At 39.8% G+C, this 21029-nt stretch overlaps 1 protein-coding gene across 3 annotated transcripts in view; it reads left to right on the forward strand.

Annotated features, from left to right (window-relative positions):
* Nucleotides 1-21029, forward strand: part of LOC121368916 — a 180015-nt gene that overhangs the window by 95793 nt on the left and 63193 nt on the right. For 2 of the 3 annotated variants that reach the window (XM_041493686.1, XM_041493679.1), the window contains 4 exons: nucleotides 4043-4289; nucleotides 11950-12078; nucleotides 17073-17411; nucleotides 18661-20147. In XM_041493686.1, coding sequence (XP_041349620.1) covers nucleotides 4131-4289; nucleotides 11950-12078; nucleotides 17073-17411; nucleotides 18661-20147 — 2114 coding nt within the window. In that variant the 5' untranslated portion in view covers nucleotides 4043-4130. Of the gene's footprint in view, nucleotides 1-4042; nucleotides 4290-11949; nucleotides 12079-17072; nucleotides 17412-18305; nucleotides 18311-18660; nucleotides 20148-21029 lie in introns of those variants that run through there. The other variant, XM_041493694.1, reaches the window with a different exon arrangement.

A 21029-nucleotide genomic window follows, 5' to 3' on the forward strand; every position in this document is an offset into this window, starting at 1 on the left:
GAGAAGAGTTAAAGATATGCACAGTCATCATTATAAAAACGGTGGGGTGGGATCAGTCTCAGTTGGTAGAGTGTTTGCCTGATGTGAGTTTCTCCCATTCCAACCAGTGTCCCCCATTACTAGCATAACAAAGGCCATGGTACGTGCTATCCTGTCTATGGGAAAGTACATAAAAAGGATCTCTTGGTGCTAGTTGAAATATGTACCAGGTTTCCTCTATGACTACATGTAAAACTGACCAAATGTTTGACATCTAATAGGGCTCTGGGGCCTAATTCACTACTCTCGCAACTTTGGTTTGACATCTAATAGGGCTCTGGGGCCTAATTCACTACTCTCGCAACTTTGGTTTCACATCTAATAGGGCTCTGGGGCCTAATTCACTACTCTCGCAACTTTGGTTTGACATCTTATAGGGCTCTGGGGCCTAATTCACTACTCTTGCAACTTTGGTTTGACATCTAATAGGGCTCTGAGGCCTAATTCACTACTCTCGCAACTTTGGTTTGACATCTAATAGGGCTCTAGGGCCTAATTCACTACTCTCGCAACTTTGCGATATCACAGTGCTTGACATCTAATAGGGCTCTGAGGCCTAATTCACTACTCTTGCAACTTTGGTTTGACATCTAATAGGGCTCTGAGGCCTAATTCACTACTCTTGCAACTTTGGTTTGACATCTAATAGGGCTCTGGGGCCTAATTCACTACTCTCGCAACTTTTGTTTGACATCTAATAGGGCTCTGGGGCCTAAATCACTACTCTCGCAACTTTGGTTTGACATCTAATAGGGCTCTGAGGCCTAATTCACTACTCTCGCAACTTTGCGATATCACAGTGCTTGACATCTAATAGGGCTCTGGGGCCTAATTCACTACTCTCGCAACTTTGGTTTGACATCTAATAGGGCTCTGGGGCCTAATTCACTACTCTCGCAACTTTGCGATATCACAGTGCTTGACATCTAATAGGGCTCTGAGGCCTAATTCACTACTCTCGCAACTTTGCGATATCACAGTGCTTGACATCTAATAGGGCTCTGGGGCCTAATTCACTACTCTCGCAACTTTGGTTTGACATCTAATAGGGCTCTGAGGCCTAATTCACTACTCTTGCAACTTTGGTTTGACATCAAATAGGGCTCTGGGGCCTAATTCACTACTCTCGCAACTTTGCGATATCACAGTGCTTGACATCTAATAGGGCTCTGAGGCCTAATTCAGTACTCTCGCAACTTTGCGATATCACAGTGCTTGACATCTAATAGGGCTCTGAGGCCTAATTCACTACTCTCGCAACTTTGCGATATCACAGTGCTTGACATCTAATAGGGCTCTGGGGCCTAATTCACTACTCTCGCAACTTTGGTTTGACATCTAATAGGGCGCTGGGGCCTAATTCACTACTCTCTCAACTTTGGTTTGACATCTAATAGGGCTCTGGGGCCTAATTCACTACTCTCGCAACTTTGGTTTGACATCTAATAGGGCTCTGAGGCCTAATTCACTACTCTCGCAACTTTGCGGTATCACAGTGCTTGACATCTAATAGGGCTCTGAGGCCTAATTCACTACTCTCGCAACTTTGCGATATCACAGTGCTTGACATCTAATAGGGCTCTGAGGCCTAATTCACTACTCTCGCAACTTTGCGATATCATAGTGCTTGACATCTAATAGGGCTCTGAGGCCTAATTCACTACTCTCGCAACTTTGCGATATCACAGTGCTTGACATCTAATAGGGCTCTGGGGCCTAATTCACTACTCTCGCAACTTTGGTTTGACATCTAATAGGGCTCTGGGGCCTAATTCACTACTCTCGCAACTTTGCGATATCACAGTGCTTGACATCTAATAGGGCTCTGGGGCCTAATTCACTACTCTCGCAACTTTGGTTTGACATCTAATAGGGCTCTGGGGCCTAATTCACTACTCTCGCAACTTTGGTTTGACATCTGATAGGGCTCTGGGGCCTAATTCACTACTCTCGCAACTTTGGTTTGACATCTAATAGGGCTCTGGGGCCTAATTCACTACTCTCGCAACTTTGGTTTGACATCTAATAGGGTTCTGGGGCCTAATTCACTACTCTCGCAACTTTGCGATATCACAGTGCTTGACATCTAATAGGGCTCTGGGGCCTAATTCACTACTCTCGCAACTTTGGTTTGACATCTAATAGGGCTCTGGGGCCTAATTCACTACTCTCGCAACTTTGGTTTGACATCTAATAGGGCTCTGGGGCCTAATTCACTACTCTCGCAACTTTGGTTTGACATCTAATAGGGCTCTGGGGCCTAATTCACTACTCTCGCAACTTTGGTTTGACATCTAATTGGGCTCTGGGGCCTAATTCACTACTCTCGCAACTTTGCGATATCACAGTGCTTGACATCTAATAGGGCTCTGGGGCCTAATTCACTACTCTCGCAACTTTGGTGCTTGACATCTAATAGGGCTCTGGGGCCTAATTCACTACTCTCGCAACTTTGGTTTGACATCTAATAGGGCTCTGGGGCCTAATTCACTACTCTCGCAACTTTGGTTTGACATCTAATAGGGCTCTGGGGCCTAATTCACTACTCTCGCAACTTTGGTTTGACATCTAATAGGGCTCTGGGGCCTAATTCACTACTCTCGCAACTTTGCGTTTGACATCTAATAGGGCTCTGGGGCCTAATTCACTGCTCTCGCAACTTTGCGATATCACAGTGCTTGACATCTAATAGGGCTCTGGGGCCTAATTCACTACTCTCGCAACTTTGGTTTGACATCTAATAGGGCTCTGAGGCCTAATTCACTACTCTCGCAACTTTGCGAGGCCTATCACAGTGGTTTGACATCTAATAGGGCTCTGGGGCCTAATTCACTACTCTCGCAACTTTGGTTTGACATCTAATAGGGCTCTGGGGCCTAATTCACTACTCTCACAACTTTGCGATATCACAGTTTGACATCTAATAGGGCTCTGGGGCCTAATTCACTACTCTCGCAACTTTGGTTTGACATCTAATAGGGCTCTGAGGCCTAATTCACTACTCTCGCAACTTTGCGATATCACAGTGCTTGACATCTAATAGGGCTCTGGGGCCTTATTCACTACTCTCGCAACTTTGTGATATCACAGTGCTTGACACCTAATAGGGCTCTGAGGCCTAATTCACTACTCTCACAACTTTGCGATATCACAGTGCTTGACATCTAATAGGGCTCTGAGGCCTAATTTACTACTCTCGCAACTTTGCGATATCACAGTGCTTGACATCTAATAGGGCTCTGGGGCCTAATTCACTACTCTCGCAACTTTGCGATATCACAGTGCTTGACATCTAATAGGGCTCTGGGGCCTAATTCACTACTCTCGCAACTTTGGTGCTTGACATCTAATAGGGCTCTGGGGCCTAATTCACTACTCTCGCAACTTTGCGATATCACAGTGCTTGACATCTAATAGGGCTCTGGGGCCTAATTCACTACTCTCGCAACTTTGGTTTGACATCTAATAGGGCTCTGGGGCCTAATTCACTACTCTCGCAACTTTGGTTTGACATCTAATAGGGCTCTGGGGCCTAATTCACTACTCTCGCAACTTTGGTTTGACATCTAATAGGGCTCTGGGGCCTAATTCACTACTCTCGCAACTTTGCGATATCACAGTGCTTGACATCTAATAGGGCTCTGGGGCCTAATTCACTACTCTCGCAACTTTGGTTTGACATCTAATAGGGCTCTGGGCCTAATTCACTACTCTCGCAACTTTGCGATATCACAGTGCTTGACATCTAATAGGGCTCTGGGGCCTAATTCACTACTCTCGCAACTTTGCGATATCACAGTGCAATGCAAAAAGACATGCAAAGAGGATGCTTTGTTGTCTAGCAGAGCCTAAGAGATCTGTGTGAATTAGACCCCTGATGATGAATACATTTGTATACCAATGTGCTAGGTTTGTTCTGTTCCAGGAAGGGCTCTGTAACTGGCATATTACAAGATTTTCTCCCAGTATTTAACACATAGATTCTTTTGTACTTTGTTTTAAGATGTAACCGTCCATCTGGAATGAGGTAACCGTGACTGATGATTATACAAGTCTGTTGGGAATGAGGTGAATCAGTCAATGATCGGAAGATGAATCTCATCCTTGTGTGGTCGGCACTGATTGCTGTGTGCAGTCAGTGTTGCCATGGAAACCAGGGACTTGCATCTCACCTGTTGCTGTTGGATGTACTTCCTCCTGGAATCTCCTCCATTCAGGGTGCACCACTGACCATCAGAACCAACTACAGTGTGAGTTGATCATTTCACTTCTTTTGCTAAAGTGACAGCCTAGTTTTTAAACACTACAATGCCAATTGTTTCATTATGACACTAGATTTATAGTCCTGTATGTTCAATTGTATATACTAGCTAAATAGAATTTGTCTTTCTGGTTTAAAAAGAAATGTGTTTCCACCTGAAGTACAATTATTTTCATCAAGACATTGCTGTTAATATTATTGGACTGTAAAATTGGTAATTGTTAACTTAATATTACTGGACTGTAAACTGGTAATTGATAACTTAATATTACTGGACTGTAAACTGGTAATTGATAACGTAATATTACTGGACTGTAAGCCTGGTAACTGTTAACATAATATCACTGGACTGTAAACCTGGTAATTGATAACTTAATATCACTGGACTGTAAACCTGGTAATTGATAACTTAATATTACTGAACTGTAAACTGGTAATTGATAACTTAATATTACTGAACTGTAAACTGGTAATTGATAACTTAATATTACTGGACTGTAAACTGGTAATTGATAACTTAATATTACTGGACTGTAAACTGGTAATTGTTAACTTAATATTACTGGACTGTAAACTGGTAATTGATAACGTAATATTACTGGACTGTAAACTGGTAATTGATAACTTAATATTACTGGACTGTAAACTGGTAATTGATAACGTAATATTACTGGACTGTAAGCCTGGTAACTGTTAACATAATATCACTGGACTGTAAACCTGGTAATTGATAACTTAATATCACTGGACTGTAAACCTGGTAATTGATAACTTAATATTACTGAACTGTAAACTGGTAATTGATAACTTAATATTACTGAACTGTAAACTGGTAATTGATAACTTAATATTACTGGACTGTAAACTGGTAATTGATAACTTAATATTACTGGACTGTAAACTGGTAATTGTTAACTTAATATTACTGGACTGTAAACTGGTAATTGATAACGTAATATTACTGGACTGTAAACTGGTAATTGATAACTTAATATTACTGGACTGTAAACTGGTAATTGATAACTTAATATTACTGAACTGTAAACTGGTAATTGATATCTTAATATTACTGAACTGTAAGCCTGGTAACTGTTAACACAATATTACTGGACTGTAACCTGGTAATTGATAACATAATATCACTGGACTGTAAGCCTGGTAATTGATAACATAATATCACTGGACTGTAAGCCTGGTAATTGATAACATAATATCACTGGACTGTAAACCTGGTAATTGATAACTTAATATTACTGGACTGTAAGCCTGGTAATTGATAACATAATATCACTGGACTGTAAACTGGTAATTGATAACTTAATATTACTGGACTGTAAACTGGTAATTGTTAACATAATATTATTGGACTGTAAGCCTGGTAACTGTTAACATAATATTACTGGACTGTAAACTGGTAATTGTTAACATAATATTACTGGACTGTAAGCCTAAGTCCAGTTGTTCAAAGCATAGTTAAATTAACTCTGGGCTAGTCTGTTTGTCTTTTAAATATTTTTGCACAAATATAAAATAAACTTTGGATTAATTATACATTGTAATTGTTCTTGATCAAGTCTCAACATCATGTTTTCATTTATTCTTTGTATTGATTCCGTCCTTGGTTTTGAAAATGTGTTAACCAATAGCTAAGCTAACAGTTGATCAACTGGCTGGCTGTTTTACTTGTAGACCGAAGTTTGTATCAAAGCTATAGTCATGTTTTATGCTTTATTTCGATAATTATTGGTTACTAGTAATTGAAGTTCATGTTTTATGCTTTATTTTGATAATTATTGGTTACTAGTAGTTGAAGATCATGTGGGTAATGTTGCACGGAAGATGCCCCTGAAAGTAAATCACATTATGGTGGATATTGAAGCTGTTCTATTGTGAGTCAGTGATTGAGATTTTCTGTCCTGTACTGCTACATACAGTGAAACTTCTCAAAACCGGACCCTCTATAAACCATAATTCCCTCAAAACCGGACATTTTTCACGGTCCTTTTTTAAAAATCGGTAAAGAACTTAACCTCACTAAACTGGATACCTCTTAACACTGGACATTTTACTTGGTCTCTACGGTGTCCGGTTTATAAGGGTTTCACTGGATATAGAAGAAGAAGCCGACACTTGTTAAACAGACGTTAACTCGCAGCTAGCCGTATTGTTATTTTGACATTCAACACATACATGTATTTGCTGACCTGATTTGTAAAGGGTTTTATATACAAAAAATAGGTCAGAAAAAGGAAAAGGAAGAATTTGTTTAATTTTTAGTATATTTTAAAAGCATTTAGAAAAAAAAAAAGAAGAAAAGAAAAAACAACAAACATTTAAGACGGAGACAAAGACATTTTTAAGCAAGTTAGAATAGATCATCAATTTTTTATTTTTGTCCTTCAGTGCACTATTCATTATTTGAGTTTCAATTGTAGGTTACATTCAAACACAGCGTTCGTGAAATTGATAGCTCATGGCAACACAAAAGACAAATATTAATACATGTAGTACAATGTACTACACAAATGTAAGCATTTTTAATAATTCCATACATTTTCAAATAGCAAGAAACATGATAATGCATTCAACTTCCTGGTAAAGGCAAATCATGGATTGTTTTTGAGGCATACCAAATACTAAAAAACCAAAACCTTATACAAATGGCGACAGTTTGTTTAACAAATTTCTGTGGCAATCCCATAATCCGTCTGTGTTTGCAAGGGATTATGAAAGGTATACACTGACTTGATGGAAGCGTGTGGATTCCACCATCCATGGTGAAGTGACCGTATTGTTTTCTTCCCCATCTTCTCACAACTATTTATTCCATATTTGCCTAATTATTTAAAGGTATATGCCAGGCCTGGATGTGGTGGCAGTGTTGGGATTCCAGCCATTGGCTATATGCTGTGTTCAAATACTGCCGTATATTTCTTGTTGAAACAAACAATCAAATGTGGACAAAGCCATCTTGTTAAGGTGGTACAGGTCATTTGTGGGTTTCCTGGTTTTTAAATAAAGGGTTTTGACAATGATTCATGAGTGCATGTCATCACAGCTGTATTTATTCCATTGAACTCGGTCCTGTGCTAGTTTTGATTTGGTAAACTAGTCTAGGAATGGCAGTCATCTTCAAGCAGTGCTTCAAGGATGTATAGCCCCATAAAGGATCACTCAGAAGTGACTGTCCTCCTATAGATGAGACACTAGATAGAGATACTGGAGTGGCTGTCCTCCTATAGACGATGCACTAGATAGAGATACTGGAGTGGCTGTTCTCCTATAGACGATGCACTAGATAGAGATACTGGAGTGGCTGTTCTCCTATAGACGATGCACTAGATAGAGATACTGGAGTGATTGTTCTCCTATAGACGATGCACTAGATAGAGATACTGGAGTGGCTGTTCTCCTATAGACGATGCACTAGATAGAGATACTGGAGTGGCTGTCCTATAGACGATGCACTAGATAGAGATACTGGAGTGGCTGTTCTCCTATAGACGATGCACTAGATAGAGATACTGGAGTGGCTGTCCTCCTATAGACGATGCACTAGATAGAGATACTGGAGTGGCTGTCCTCCTATAGACGATGCACTAGATAGAGATACTGGAGTGGCTGTCCTCCTATAGACGATGCACTAGATAGAGATACTGGAGTGGCTGTCCTCCTATAGACGATGCACTAGATAGAGATACTGGAGTGGCTGTCCTATAGACGATGCACTAGATAGAGATACTGGAGTGGCTGTCCTATAGACGATGCACTAGATAGATACTGGAATGGCTGTCCTCCTATAGACGATGCACTAGATAGATACTGGAGTGGCTGTCCTCCTATAGACGATGCACTAGATAGAGATACTGGAGTGGCTGTCCTATAGACGAGACACTAGATAGAGATACTGGAGTGGCTGTCCTCCTATAGACGAGACACTAGATAGAGATACTGGAGTGGCTGTTCTCCTATAGACGAGACACTAGATAGAGATACTGGAGTGGCTGTCCTCCTATAGACGAGGTACTAGATAGAGATACTGGAGTGGCTGTCCTCCTATAGACGAGGCACTAGATAGAGATACTGGAGTGGCTGTTCTCCTATAGACGAGGCACTAGATAGAGATACTGGAGTGGCTGTCCTCCTATAGATGAGGCACTAGATAGAGATACTGGAGTGGCTGTCCTATAGACGAGGCACTAGATAGAGATACTGGAGTGGCTGTCCTATAGACGGGGTACTAGATAGATACTGGAGTGGCTGTCCTCCTATAGACGAGGCACTAGATAGAGATAATGAAATCAACCACTATTTTGCCAAATGCTCGTTCGACTGCATTGTGCAGAGATACAGTATTCATTGTGGTTTAATTTCATGTCAGTATGTTTCTCAACCATGCTTATCACTATCCACTGAGCTACATGTAGAACTGTTTAATTTCATGTCAGTATGTTTCTCAACCATGCTTATCACTATGGCGAGTGCTCTATCCACTGAGCTACATGTAGAACTGTTTAATTTCATGTCAGTATGTTTCTCAACCATGCTTATCACTATCCACTGAGCTACATGTAGAACTGTTTAATTTCATGTCAGTATGTTTCTCAACCATGCTTATCACTATGGCGAGTGCTCTATCCACTGAGCTACATGTAGAACTGTTTAATTCCATCTCAGCACTTTTTCCTATTATGCTTATATTTAGTGTCCAATGTAGGCTTGATTCTTAAATCATTCACCTGATGATAATGAACGCATTTAAAAATGTACACATTTTCTTTGTTATAATAATAAACATGTATACTGCAACTGTGATTTTCAAATTGCAACACTTACCCATAATACATTACAAAATTTGTTTTAATAATTATGTCAAATAAATTATTCAAATGAAAATTACTTTTCATGAAGGAAGGAAGGAAATGTTTCATTTAATGACACACTCAACACATTTCATTTACGGTTATATGGCATCAGACATATGGTTAAGGACCACACAGCTATTGAGAGAGGAAACCTTCTGTCGTCACTTCATGGGCTACTCTTTTCGATTAGCAGCAAGGGATCTTTCATATGCACCATCCCACAGACAGGATAGTACATACCACAGCCTTTGTTACACCAGTTGTGGAGCACTGGCTGGAATGAAAAATAGCCCATTGGGTCCACTGACGAGGATTGATTCCAGACCGATGGTGCATCAAGCAAACATTTGACCACTGGGCTACATCCTGGCCCCTACCTTTGATGAAGACATTTTAGAAGAGCAGAGTTTTAAAATCTCCCCCCTACAATCTGGGGCGGGATGTAACCCAGTAGTACAGCACTTGCTCCATTTGTTGTTGGTATAGGATCGATCCCTGTTGGTGGGCCCACTGGGCTACATCCCGGCCCCTACCTTTGATGAAGACATTTTAGAAGAGCAGTTTTAAAATCTCCCCCCTACTATCTGGGGCAGGACTTAGCCCAGTAGTACAGCACTTGCTCCATTTGTTGTCGGTATGGAATCGATCCCTGTCGATGGGCCCACAGGGCTATTTCTCGTTCCATCCAGTGCACCACGACTAGTATATCAAAGGCTGTGGTATGCACTACCCTGTCTGTGGGATGGTGCATATAAAAAGATCCCTTGCTGCTAATCGAAAAGAGTACCCCATGGCATGGCAACATAGGGTTTCCTCTCTCAATATCAGTGTGGTTCTTAACCATATGTCCGACACCATATAACCATAAATAAAATGTGTTGAGTGCGTTGTTAAATAAAACATTTCTTTCTTTCCCTACAATCTGAAAAAGGCAGCCAGAGCAAACATATAATGGAGGAACAGCTACGAATTGTTATAAATACATGTATTAACAGGAGAATAGGACTCCAGGGATTTATTCAGTGCTGGACTAGGACTTACAGGCACTGTTGACCCATATGTATAGTACAGAGGTGCCAGCTAATGTTGAGCCTTGTATTAAGTTAAAAGGAACAATAAAGATAAAGAATATTGGTAAGCAGATAACAACCATATTAATAATACAATTAAACTAAAGATCCGAATAAGCAAAATACACTGCTGACTTAGACGGTGCAGTAACGACCTTGATAAACTGGTAGATAAGATTTTCTGAAAGACTTATCAGAATTTACAGAATGGTCCTGTTTTGATTGTGTTCTCTACACCAATATTTGACTTTGTGTGTGTATACTGACTAAGTACTCTTGACTCACACAGCATTAAGTTCAAACCACGGTGGAGATAATGGGTACATGGGACCACTTGAATGAACCAAGATTTGAAATCACCTCTCACAAAGTGACAGGGTCAGTAAATCATTATGCTAGATTAAAGTGGCAGCCAAGGAGATGTGTAAACTTTGGGGTAATGCCTTATAGTTAGAGTACTTGCCTGAGGTCTGATAGGCCAGAGGATCAAATCCCATTAGAGGACTTGTCATTTATTTCTACTAACCCATTATCCTATGTCCCATCAGGCAACTGTCTAGCATGCCCAGGACAACATGCTTACTATAACTATTCTATAACTTATAATTATGACAATAAAAATGTATGAGCTGTGCTGAACCATATCCATTCTCTAAACAGTAATTTTATTATTTAGTCAGAGGTGACTAGTTTTTTTAGTATACATATGAAGGAAGGAAGGAAGGAAAACATGACATGTATACTGCAACTGTGATTTTCAAATTGCAACACTTACCCATAATACATCACAAAATTTGTTTCAATGATTCTGTCAGATACATTATCCAAATGAAAATTATTGATGAAGGAAGGAAATGTTGTATTTAACAACATACACAACACATTTTATTTACGGTTATATGGCATCGGACAAATGGTTAAGGACCACACAAGTATTGAGGAAGGAAACCCACTGTCACCACTTCTTGGGCTACTCTTTTCGATTAGCAGCAAGGGATCTTTTATGTGCACCATCCCATAGACAGGATATCACATACCACAGCCTTTGATGTACCAGTCATGGTGCACTAGCTGGAGTGAGAAGTAGCGCAATAGGCCCATTGACGGGGATTGATCCCAAGCTGACCACACACTAGGCGAACACTTTACAACTGGACTGCGTCTCGCCCTCTATACTTATGAATTAAATGTTATGTTATTTAATAAATTATATTATATGTATGTACTGAACTCATACTGAACTCATAAGCTTCTTTATGTATGTATGTATGTATGTATGTATGTGTATGTATGTATGTATGTATGCATGCATGCATGAATGAATGAATGTATGAATGAATGTATGTATGTATGTATGTATGCATGCATTTGTTGTGTTTATGTATTTATTTAATTATTTGTGTTAATGTGTTCATTATTTTTTTTTTTTTTATCATTTGTGTTTTTATTTATTTATTTATTTTCTTGCCTTAACGAAATGAAACAGCAACATATAGGTATTACGTTTTTGATAGCAACACGAACTACAAGTGAAACTTGGTTTATAGTTGTACTTATGGACGTTCATTACAATGCACTGAACATGTCTGTGGTCTATGACCTAATGGCCTACAGGAGGGATATTTAATTTCTTATGAATTCTTGTTTGTTTCTTTATGTATTTATTTTATGATTGATTGATATATTTATTTATTTATTTATTTATTTATTGTAGGGAACAGTGTTTCTTCAGCATTCTGATGAGCTGAAGGTTGTGGTGAACATATCTTCTCCAACTCTGCAAGAGGCATACAGTGTGAAAGTTGATTTGGCCAACCATGACAACACACTCCTTGTGCAAGTGGTAAGTACAGATAAACATTGTCATGGTTTAAAATAAACATCATCATCATAATCATCATCATCATCATCATCATCATAATCACCACCACCATCATCATCATCATGATCACCACCACCATCATCATCATAATCACCACCACCATCATCATCATAATCACCACCACCATCATCATCATCATAATAATCACCACCACCATCATCATCATCAATCATAATCACCACCACCATCATCATCATCATCATAATCACCATCACCACCATCATCATCATCATAATCATCATCATCATCATAATCACCACCACCATCATCATCATCATAATCACCACCACCATCATCATCTCCATCACCACCACCATCATCATCATAATCACCACCACCATCATCATCATAATCACCACCACCATCATCATAATCACCACCACCACCATCATCATCATCATCATAATCACCACCACCATCATCATCATCATCATCATAATCACCACCACCATCATCATCATGATGATCACCACCACCATCATCATCATCATCATAATCACCACCACCATCATCATCATCATAATCACCACCACCATCACAGAGTATGACAAATATTTTGAAAAGTCACTAGCCACAGGGCTAGTGGGTTTGTGAAAACCACTAGCCCACCAAGATAAAGCACTAGCCCAAATTCTTGATCAATTGTAACTGGATTTTTATCTAATTTTTGTAAGATTACACATTTATGATTATAACAGTAAAATGAAACAAGCACTTAAATTATGTTGTAACTTTCAGTTTTGTCGTGTTGTACATGTACGTTTGGTCTTTTGTCAAGTGTGATCCATCATTATTGTCCCATTTTCGCTTTTGCCCTCTCCCGGGGAAAAATAATTGATTAAACTCATGGTTGGTATCTAAAACCACTATCAAAACAATTAAATTTAAATGAGGGTATGACAGTGTGACACGATAATAGATGGTTCAGTGTATTTGGTAGTGGGTTATGTTTTTAGGGCCTACTATTCATGTCGCCAGGAACGGTACTGCCAATTGCTCAAATACAGGGCATTATCCCATGTCAGACCGATATCAAAAGACTGTAACGGCGACATCTAATCCGTTGTTAATTGATGAACAAAAAAGGTATTATCTTGTATCGGCAGCTGTGAGACATTATCCAAACGTAATAGCCCAAGCCGAGTCATTGCATGTGCGGTTAGCATTAAAGTAAATTGTTTTCCTGGTTGCCGATAACCATATGTAAGCGAAGTGTTAAATTAGAAAACAATAGGTAAATAAAACAAACACTGAAATTCAAAGCATGACTGGGGTTTACTTGATTGAGATTAACCTGTCATCGCGATTGGTGATTTCCAAGTTAGCCTAAAACATAATTATGTGCGAGATTAACTACCACGTGACGTGTCGAACCAATCAAAACACGCATGTCATTAGACTTATTTCCTGTGCCAGAAACTTGAAAGGGAAAAGTAAACAATGCATGCTGTAACCGTGACGATGTAGAGATAGCATGTTACTGCAGTTTGCAGACCTAGTTAAAGTGGATTATTATTATATATACAGATGATGTTGTTGATATTATTCTATGACAAACGTCACAATCAAATTTATAAAACGAAATTTCAGCCGAGAGAAAAACAAGAAAAAACAAAAACACGATCGAGTGATAAGGAGAGGGGGTGGGAAAACTATTCGCCCGCAGGGCTAGTGGTTTTGCGTTTCTCACTAGCCCGAACTTAAAAACCACTAGCCACAGGCGTCGGGCTAGCGGATTTGTCGAACTCTGACCATCATCATCATCATAATAATCACCACCACCACCATCATCATCATCATCATAATCACCACCATCATCATCATAATCATCATAATCATCACCACCACCACCATCATCATCATCATAATAATCACCACCACCATCATCATCATCATAATAATCACCACCACCATCATCATCATCATCATAATAATCACCACCACCATCATCATAATCACCACCACCATCATCATCATAATCACCACCACCATCATCATCATCATAATCACCACCACCATCATCATCATCATAATCACCATCATAATCATCATCATCATAATAATCACCACCACCATCATCATCATCATAATAATCACCACCACCATCATCATCATCATCATCATAATCACCACCATCATCATCATCATAATCACCACCACCATCATCATCATCATCATAATAATCACCACCACCATCATCATCATAATCACCACCACCATCATCATCATCATAATCACCACCACCATCATCATCATCATCGTAATCACCACCACCATCATCATCATCATAATAATCACCACCACCATCATCATCATCATCATAATCACCACCATCATCATCATAATCACCACCACCATCATCATCATCATAATAATCACCACCACCATCATCATCATCATAATCACCACCACCATCATCACCATCATAATCACCACCACCATCATCATCATCATCATAATAATCACCACCACCATCATCATCATCATAATCACCACCATCATCATCTTCATAATCACCACCACATCATCATCATCATCATCATAATAATCACCACCACCATCATCATCATCATAATCACCATCATCATCATAATCACCACCACCATCATCATCATTATAATAATCACCACCACCACCATCATCATCATCATAATCACCACCATCATCATCATCATAATCACCACCACCATCATCATCATCATAATAATCACCACCACCATCATCATCATCATAATCACCACCACCATCATCACCATCATAATCACCACCACCATCATCATCATCATCATAATAATCACCACCACCATCATCATCATCATAATCGCCACCATCATCATAATCACCACCACCATCATCATCATCATAATAATCACCACCACCATCATCATCATCATCATAATCACCATCATCATCATCATAATCACCACCACCATCATCATCATTATAATAATCACCACCACCACCATCATCATCATAATCACCACCACCATCATCATCATCATAATCACCATCATCATCATAATCACCACCACCCATCATCATCATAATCACCACCACCATCATCATCATAATCACCACCACCATCATCATCATCATAATCACCACCACCATCATCATCATAATCACCACCACCACCATCATCATCATCATAATCACCACCACCATCATCATCATCATAATAATCACCACCACCATCATCATCATCATCATAATCACCATCATCATAATCACCACCACCATCATCATCATTATAATAATCACCACCACCACCATCATCATAATCACCACCACCATCATCATCATCATAATCACCACCACCATCATCATCATAATCACCACCACCATCATCATCATCATATAATAATCACCACCACCACCACCATCATCATCATAATCACCACCACCATCATCATCATCATAATCACCACCACCACCACCATCATAATCACCACCACCACCATCATCATCATCATCATAACCACCACCACCATCATCATCATAATCACCACCACCATCATCATCATAATCACCACCACCATCATCATAATCACCACCACCATCATCATCATAATCACCACCACCATCATCATCATAATCACCACCACCATCATCATAATCACCACCACCATCATCATCATAATCACCACCACCATCATCATCATCATAATCACCACCACCATCATCATAATAATCACCACCACCACCATCATCATAATCACCACCACCATCATCATAATAATCACCACCACCATCATCATCATCATCATCATAATCACCACCACCATCATCATCATAATCACCACCACCACCATCATCATCATAATCACCACCACCATCATCAGCATAATCACCACCACCATCATCATCATAATCACCACCACCATCATCATCATCATCATAATCACCACCACCACCACCATCATCATAATCACCACCACCATCATCATCATCATAATCACCACCACCATCATCATCATAATCACCACCACCATCATCATCATAATCACCACCACCATCATCATCATAATCACCACCACCATCATCATCATCATCATAATCACCACCACCACCACCATCATCATAATCACCACCACCATCATCATCATAATCACCACCACCATCATCATCATAATCACCACCATCATCATCATCATCATAATCACCACCATCATCATCATAATCACCACCATCATCATCATCATAATCACCACCACCATCATCATCATCATCATAATAATCACCACCACCATCATCATCATCATAATCACCACCACCATCATCATCATAATCATAATCACCACCACCATCATCATCTCCATCACCACCACCAAAAGCAGCAGCAACAACAACAGCAGCATCAGCAGCAACAACAGTAGCAGCATTTTATAATCAGGACCATTATCACAATTCATATATTTACCAACTGTTTGACACCAATAGCCAATGTATTTATTGTGCTGAGGTGTTATTAGTCGAACCGGAGGGGACTATACGTTTCATCTCCATCCTTCTATCTATCCATTCTTCTGTCTGTCTGTCTCTCTGTCTGTCTGTCTGTCTGTCTGTGTGTTGCCCATCTGTCCCTCATATTGTTTTCTGGATGTTTTTTGTTCTCGCAGTGCCTTGAGATAGTGAGCTGAAATGTTGTGTATACATGTAGCTTTATCATGTCCTGTTACACATCAAGTTTGACTTTCATGGTGATTTACCCATTTTTGATAGAGTTATGGCTCTTGAAGTTAGGAGATACACACACTTGTTGGGTCTGGTAGGGCACATGTATTGCTTTAGCTCTACTCAGAATGCTTGTAAAACCATTCATTCATTTGTTATTTGTTTCTTTGGTTTCTTTTGTTAGTTTGTTTGTTTGCTTGTTCGTTCATTCATTTATTTGTTCATTCATGATTATTAGTAATATTACTTTTAATAAAATGAATATGATTTTCTGTTTGCAGTATGAGAAAAAGCCATCCAGCCTGGCATTCATTGGTCTAAAATGGCTTATGGTTGGCATAGCAATAGCCACTGTCCTGGTAATGTTCTGTGCCTCCCTGTACAGTATGTACTGGTACAAGTCCAAGCGATCGTTCTACGACCTGGCTGAACGGAAGAGCTGTGCCAGTAGCAGTCAGCACGGCCTGTACCGGTCACGCAACAGTATGCACCTTGCTGTGCAGCACGGGGACCTGGTGATGATGCCAGACCGCGAGGAGGCCGACAACATCCACAACGATGACACCCTCAAACAGGTGCCTGAGCTGCCTGAAGAAGAAGAGGCTGAGGCTCTTGAAATGGTAAGAGCAAATTGAAATACAGAATTGTGGGTCTCTTGAAATAGTGGGTGGAAATTGAAATACAGAATTGTGGGTCTCTTGAAATGGTGGGTGGAAATTGAAATACAGAATATGTGTCTCTCGAAATGGTAAGAGCAAATTGATATACAGAATTGTGGGTCTCTTGAAATAGTGGGTGGAAATTGAAATACAGAATTGTGGGTCTCTTGAAATGGTAAGTGCAAATTGAAATACAGAATTGTGGGTCTCTTGAAATAGTGGGTGGAAATTGAAATACAGAATTGTGGGTCTCTTGAAATGGTGGGTGGAAATTGAAATACAGAATATGTGTCTCTCGAAATGGTAAGAGCAAATTGAAATACAGAATTGTGGGTCTCTTGAAATAGTGGGTGGAAATTGAAATACAGAATTGTGGGTCTCTTGAAATGGTAAGAGCAAATTGAAATACAGAATTGTGGGTCTCTTGAAATGGTGGGTGCAAATTGAAATACAGAATTGTGGGTCTCTTGAAATGGTGGGTGCAAATTGAAATACAGAATTGTGGGTCTCTTGAAATGGTGGGTGCAAATTGAAATACAGAATTGTGGGTCTCTTGAAATGGTAAGTGCAAATTGAAATACAGAATTGTGGGTCTCTTGAAATGGTAAGTGCAAATTGAAATACAGAATTGTGGGTCTCTTGAAATGGTGGGTGGAAATTGAAATACAGAATATGTGTCTCTTGAAATAGTGGGTGGAAATTGAAATACAGAATTGTGGGTCTCTTGAAATAGTGGGTGGAAATTGAAATACAGAATTGTGGGTCTCTTGAAATGGTGGGTGGAAATTGAAATACAGAATATGTGTCTCTTGAAATAGTGGGTGGAAATTGAAATACAGAATTGTGGGTCTATTGAAATGGTGAGTGGAAATTGAAATACAGAATATAGGTATCTGGAAATGGCAGGTGGAAATTTGAATACATAAATATGATATATTACCATATTGTATAGTACTATATAAATTCATATGCTTAAGAGAACTAAAATTTACTTCCTTTGAACTAGTTTCAGGGGAGTTCCTGTCGCGAGTCAGATCCCCGATCCTATCAGAGGCCAGACTCGGGATAAGCGTGTTCGAAACCCTATTGGTATAGGAGCACGTTATGATTGATTGATTGATCAAGGGAGTGATGGGGAGCGAGGGTAATAGCTCCCTTTAAATGGCACGGTTGTATAAAGGTTTATGATGGAACTGTTTTGAATTTTCAGGAAGAACTGAAATACAAGACTGCCAAGAAAGATTTGAATGAAGAAACAGGAACGGACGTTCCAAGCATGAACGACAAGAACCTCATGAAGAGCCGATGTCACTCCCACATGAAAACTGTCTACAAAGACTTGCTCAAACACGAGGGTATCAAGAAGAAGGTTCGGCACCGCAAGACGGCAAACGGGACGTACAACACGGTCATGGAATATCCCGAGGAGTCGGACAACGACTCCTGTGACAGTGTTAAAGACAGCAGTGATATGGATAATGAAGATGGTGATCGAGGATACCAATTAGACAAACAGCACACCACCACAACGCAGCTCTCAACATTTTGTCCACTCGACAAAGAACATCTGACTTTCCATCCCAACGGAGTGCCAAGAAAGGACAGTTTTGAGCAGTCTTCTCCACATTTAGAATCTTCCAGCAAAGAACTGAAGACTTTTACCAGAGTTGACGAACTGTCAAATCTAAAGCAAGCAGAGTTTGGTAAACAAGAGCAGGTAACTCCTGCCGATGAAGGAATGTATGATATGAACGATGACAAGAATTATTCCCCCTTCTTGGTGCAGGCTGACGTACATCCAGTAGGACCGGCATCAGAAATACTGAAACTGTCACCGGAGAAGTTAAAAAGTCTACAGCAGACTGAGCATCCTGGTGTTGGTTCCTCAAACACTAATGCAGTAACTGGCGGCAAGCCGTCAACTCGTAAGGTTGCCTTTCAGGATGAAACGGACTGCGAGGAACCAAAATCTGTGGATGAAGCGTTGGAGATGTTTGAGGAGATTTCTCGTAAATACGAACTTGGGAGTCGTCTCGAGGCGATAAGAGAGAGTGTTGGTGAAGATTCTGTCAGTGTGATCAGTGAAGGTGCCTACTCCCGTTCTATTTACGGCAGTAGCGAGATATTCGACACAAACTCCCGACCTCACGTTTACTTCGACATCAACGACTCTGATCTGGAGCTGCCCCCGGATAACGATGATCTTCTCTCGGACTGCAGCATCCCCAGTCCTCTACCATTATCAATGTCAAGGTCAGCCAAACCAGGAGCACAGCCGCCTTTGAAAGATTCCAGGAACCGAGAGGCAGAGCCTGTGAGCACCAAACCACATGTGTTACCTTCTGGTCCGGTTTTCAGCACCTTCGGGGTGTATGCTCCAAAACCTTACAATGGCGACAGGATTGTGAAGCCTGGTGAAGTGTCCAGCCCAGCTACCCCTTCAGTTCAAACACAGAATCACTCAGCCAAGTCTGACGTGAGGAAGGTTTCCCCACCACTACCTCCTCCCCCCGAAGAGTTCAGACAACCAAGTGATGCTGATTCCTCCTTTGATTTCCCTCCACCACCCAAGGTGTTTTCAAAAAGTGGAGAGTATGTAGAGTTTGAGAAAAAGTCTACAAAGAATGGGCCAGTTGCAGAGACTAAGATGATGGGACCCAAGCTTTCAGGACGAGGATACGTAGCTGGATCAAAGTAGTGAGTTTTGTCTTTTGGGTTTTTTTTTTTCTTTTCTTTCTTTTTTTGTTTCTTGCTTTCTTTTTCTTCTTTTCATTTCTGTTTTTTTCTCTTTGTTTCTATCATCCTGTCTTTCGTTTTCTTTCTTTCTTTCTTTTCTTTCTTTCTTTCATTCTTTCTTTCTTTCTTCCTTTTCTTTCTTTCTTTCTTTCTTTCTTTCTTTCTTTTCTTTTTTTTCTGAAAGTTTGTTTCTATGATCCTTTCTTTCTTTTCTTGTTTGCTTTTTTTTCTATCTTTCTTTCTTTATTCAATTAAAAAAACATAAACCTTTGGATCCAATTCATCTTAATTTTCACTTTTGCCTCCTCTCATTTGCCCCAAAGATAAATGCCATTTAGTGACATAATTATACATATAGACCCTGCATTTAAAAAAGGTTTTGAAATCTTCAAGTGAGATTGGGCTGAATTTACAAAACCTGTTATGTCTTACACGCATGTAACGACCGGTACATACATTTACAGTGTTTAAACACCTGTTTATGTCTTACACGCATGTAACGACCGGTACATACATTTACAGTGTTTAAACACCTGTTTATGTCTTACACGCATGTAACGACCGGTACATACATTTACAATGTTTAAACACCTGTTTATGTCTTACACGCATGTATCTACCGGTACATACATTTACAGTGTTTAAACACCTGTTTATGTCTTACACACATGTATCTACCGGTACATACATTTACAGTGTTTAAACACCTGTTTATGTCTTACACGCATGTAACGACCGGTACATACATTTACAGTGTTTAAACACCTGTTTATGTCTTACACGCATGTAACGACCGGTACATACATTTACAGTGTTTAAACACCTGTTTATGTCTTACACACA

The sequence above is a fragment of the Gigantopelta aegis genome, chromosome 1 (assembly GCF_016097555.1).
Source record: "Gigantopelta aegis isolate Gae_Host chromosome 1, Gae_host_genome, whole genome shotgun sequence".
In the NCBI taxonomy this organism is placed as follows: Eukaryota; Metazoa; Mollusca; class Gastropoda; order Neomphalida; family Peltospiridae; genus Gigantopelta; species Gigantopelta aegis.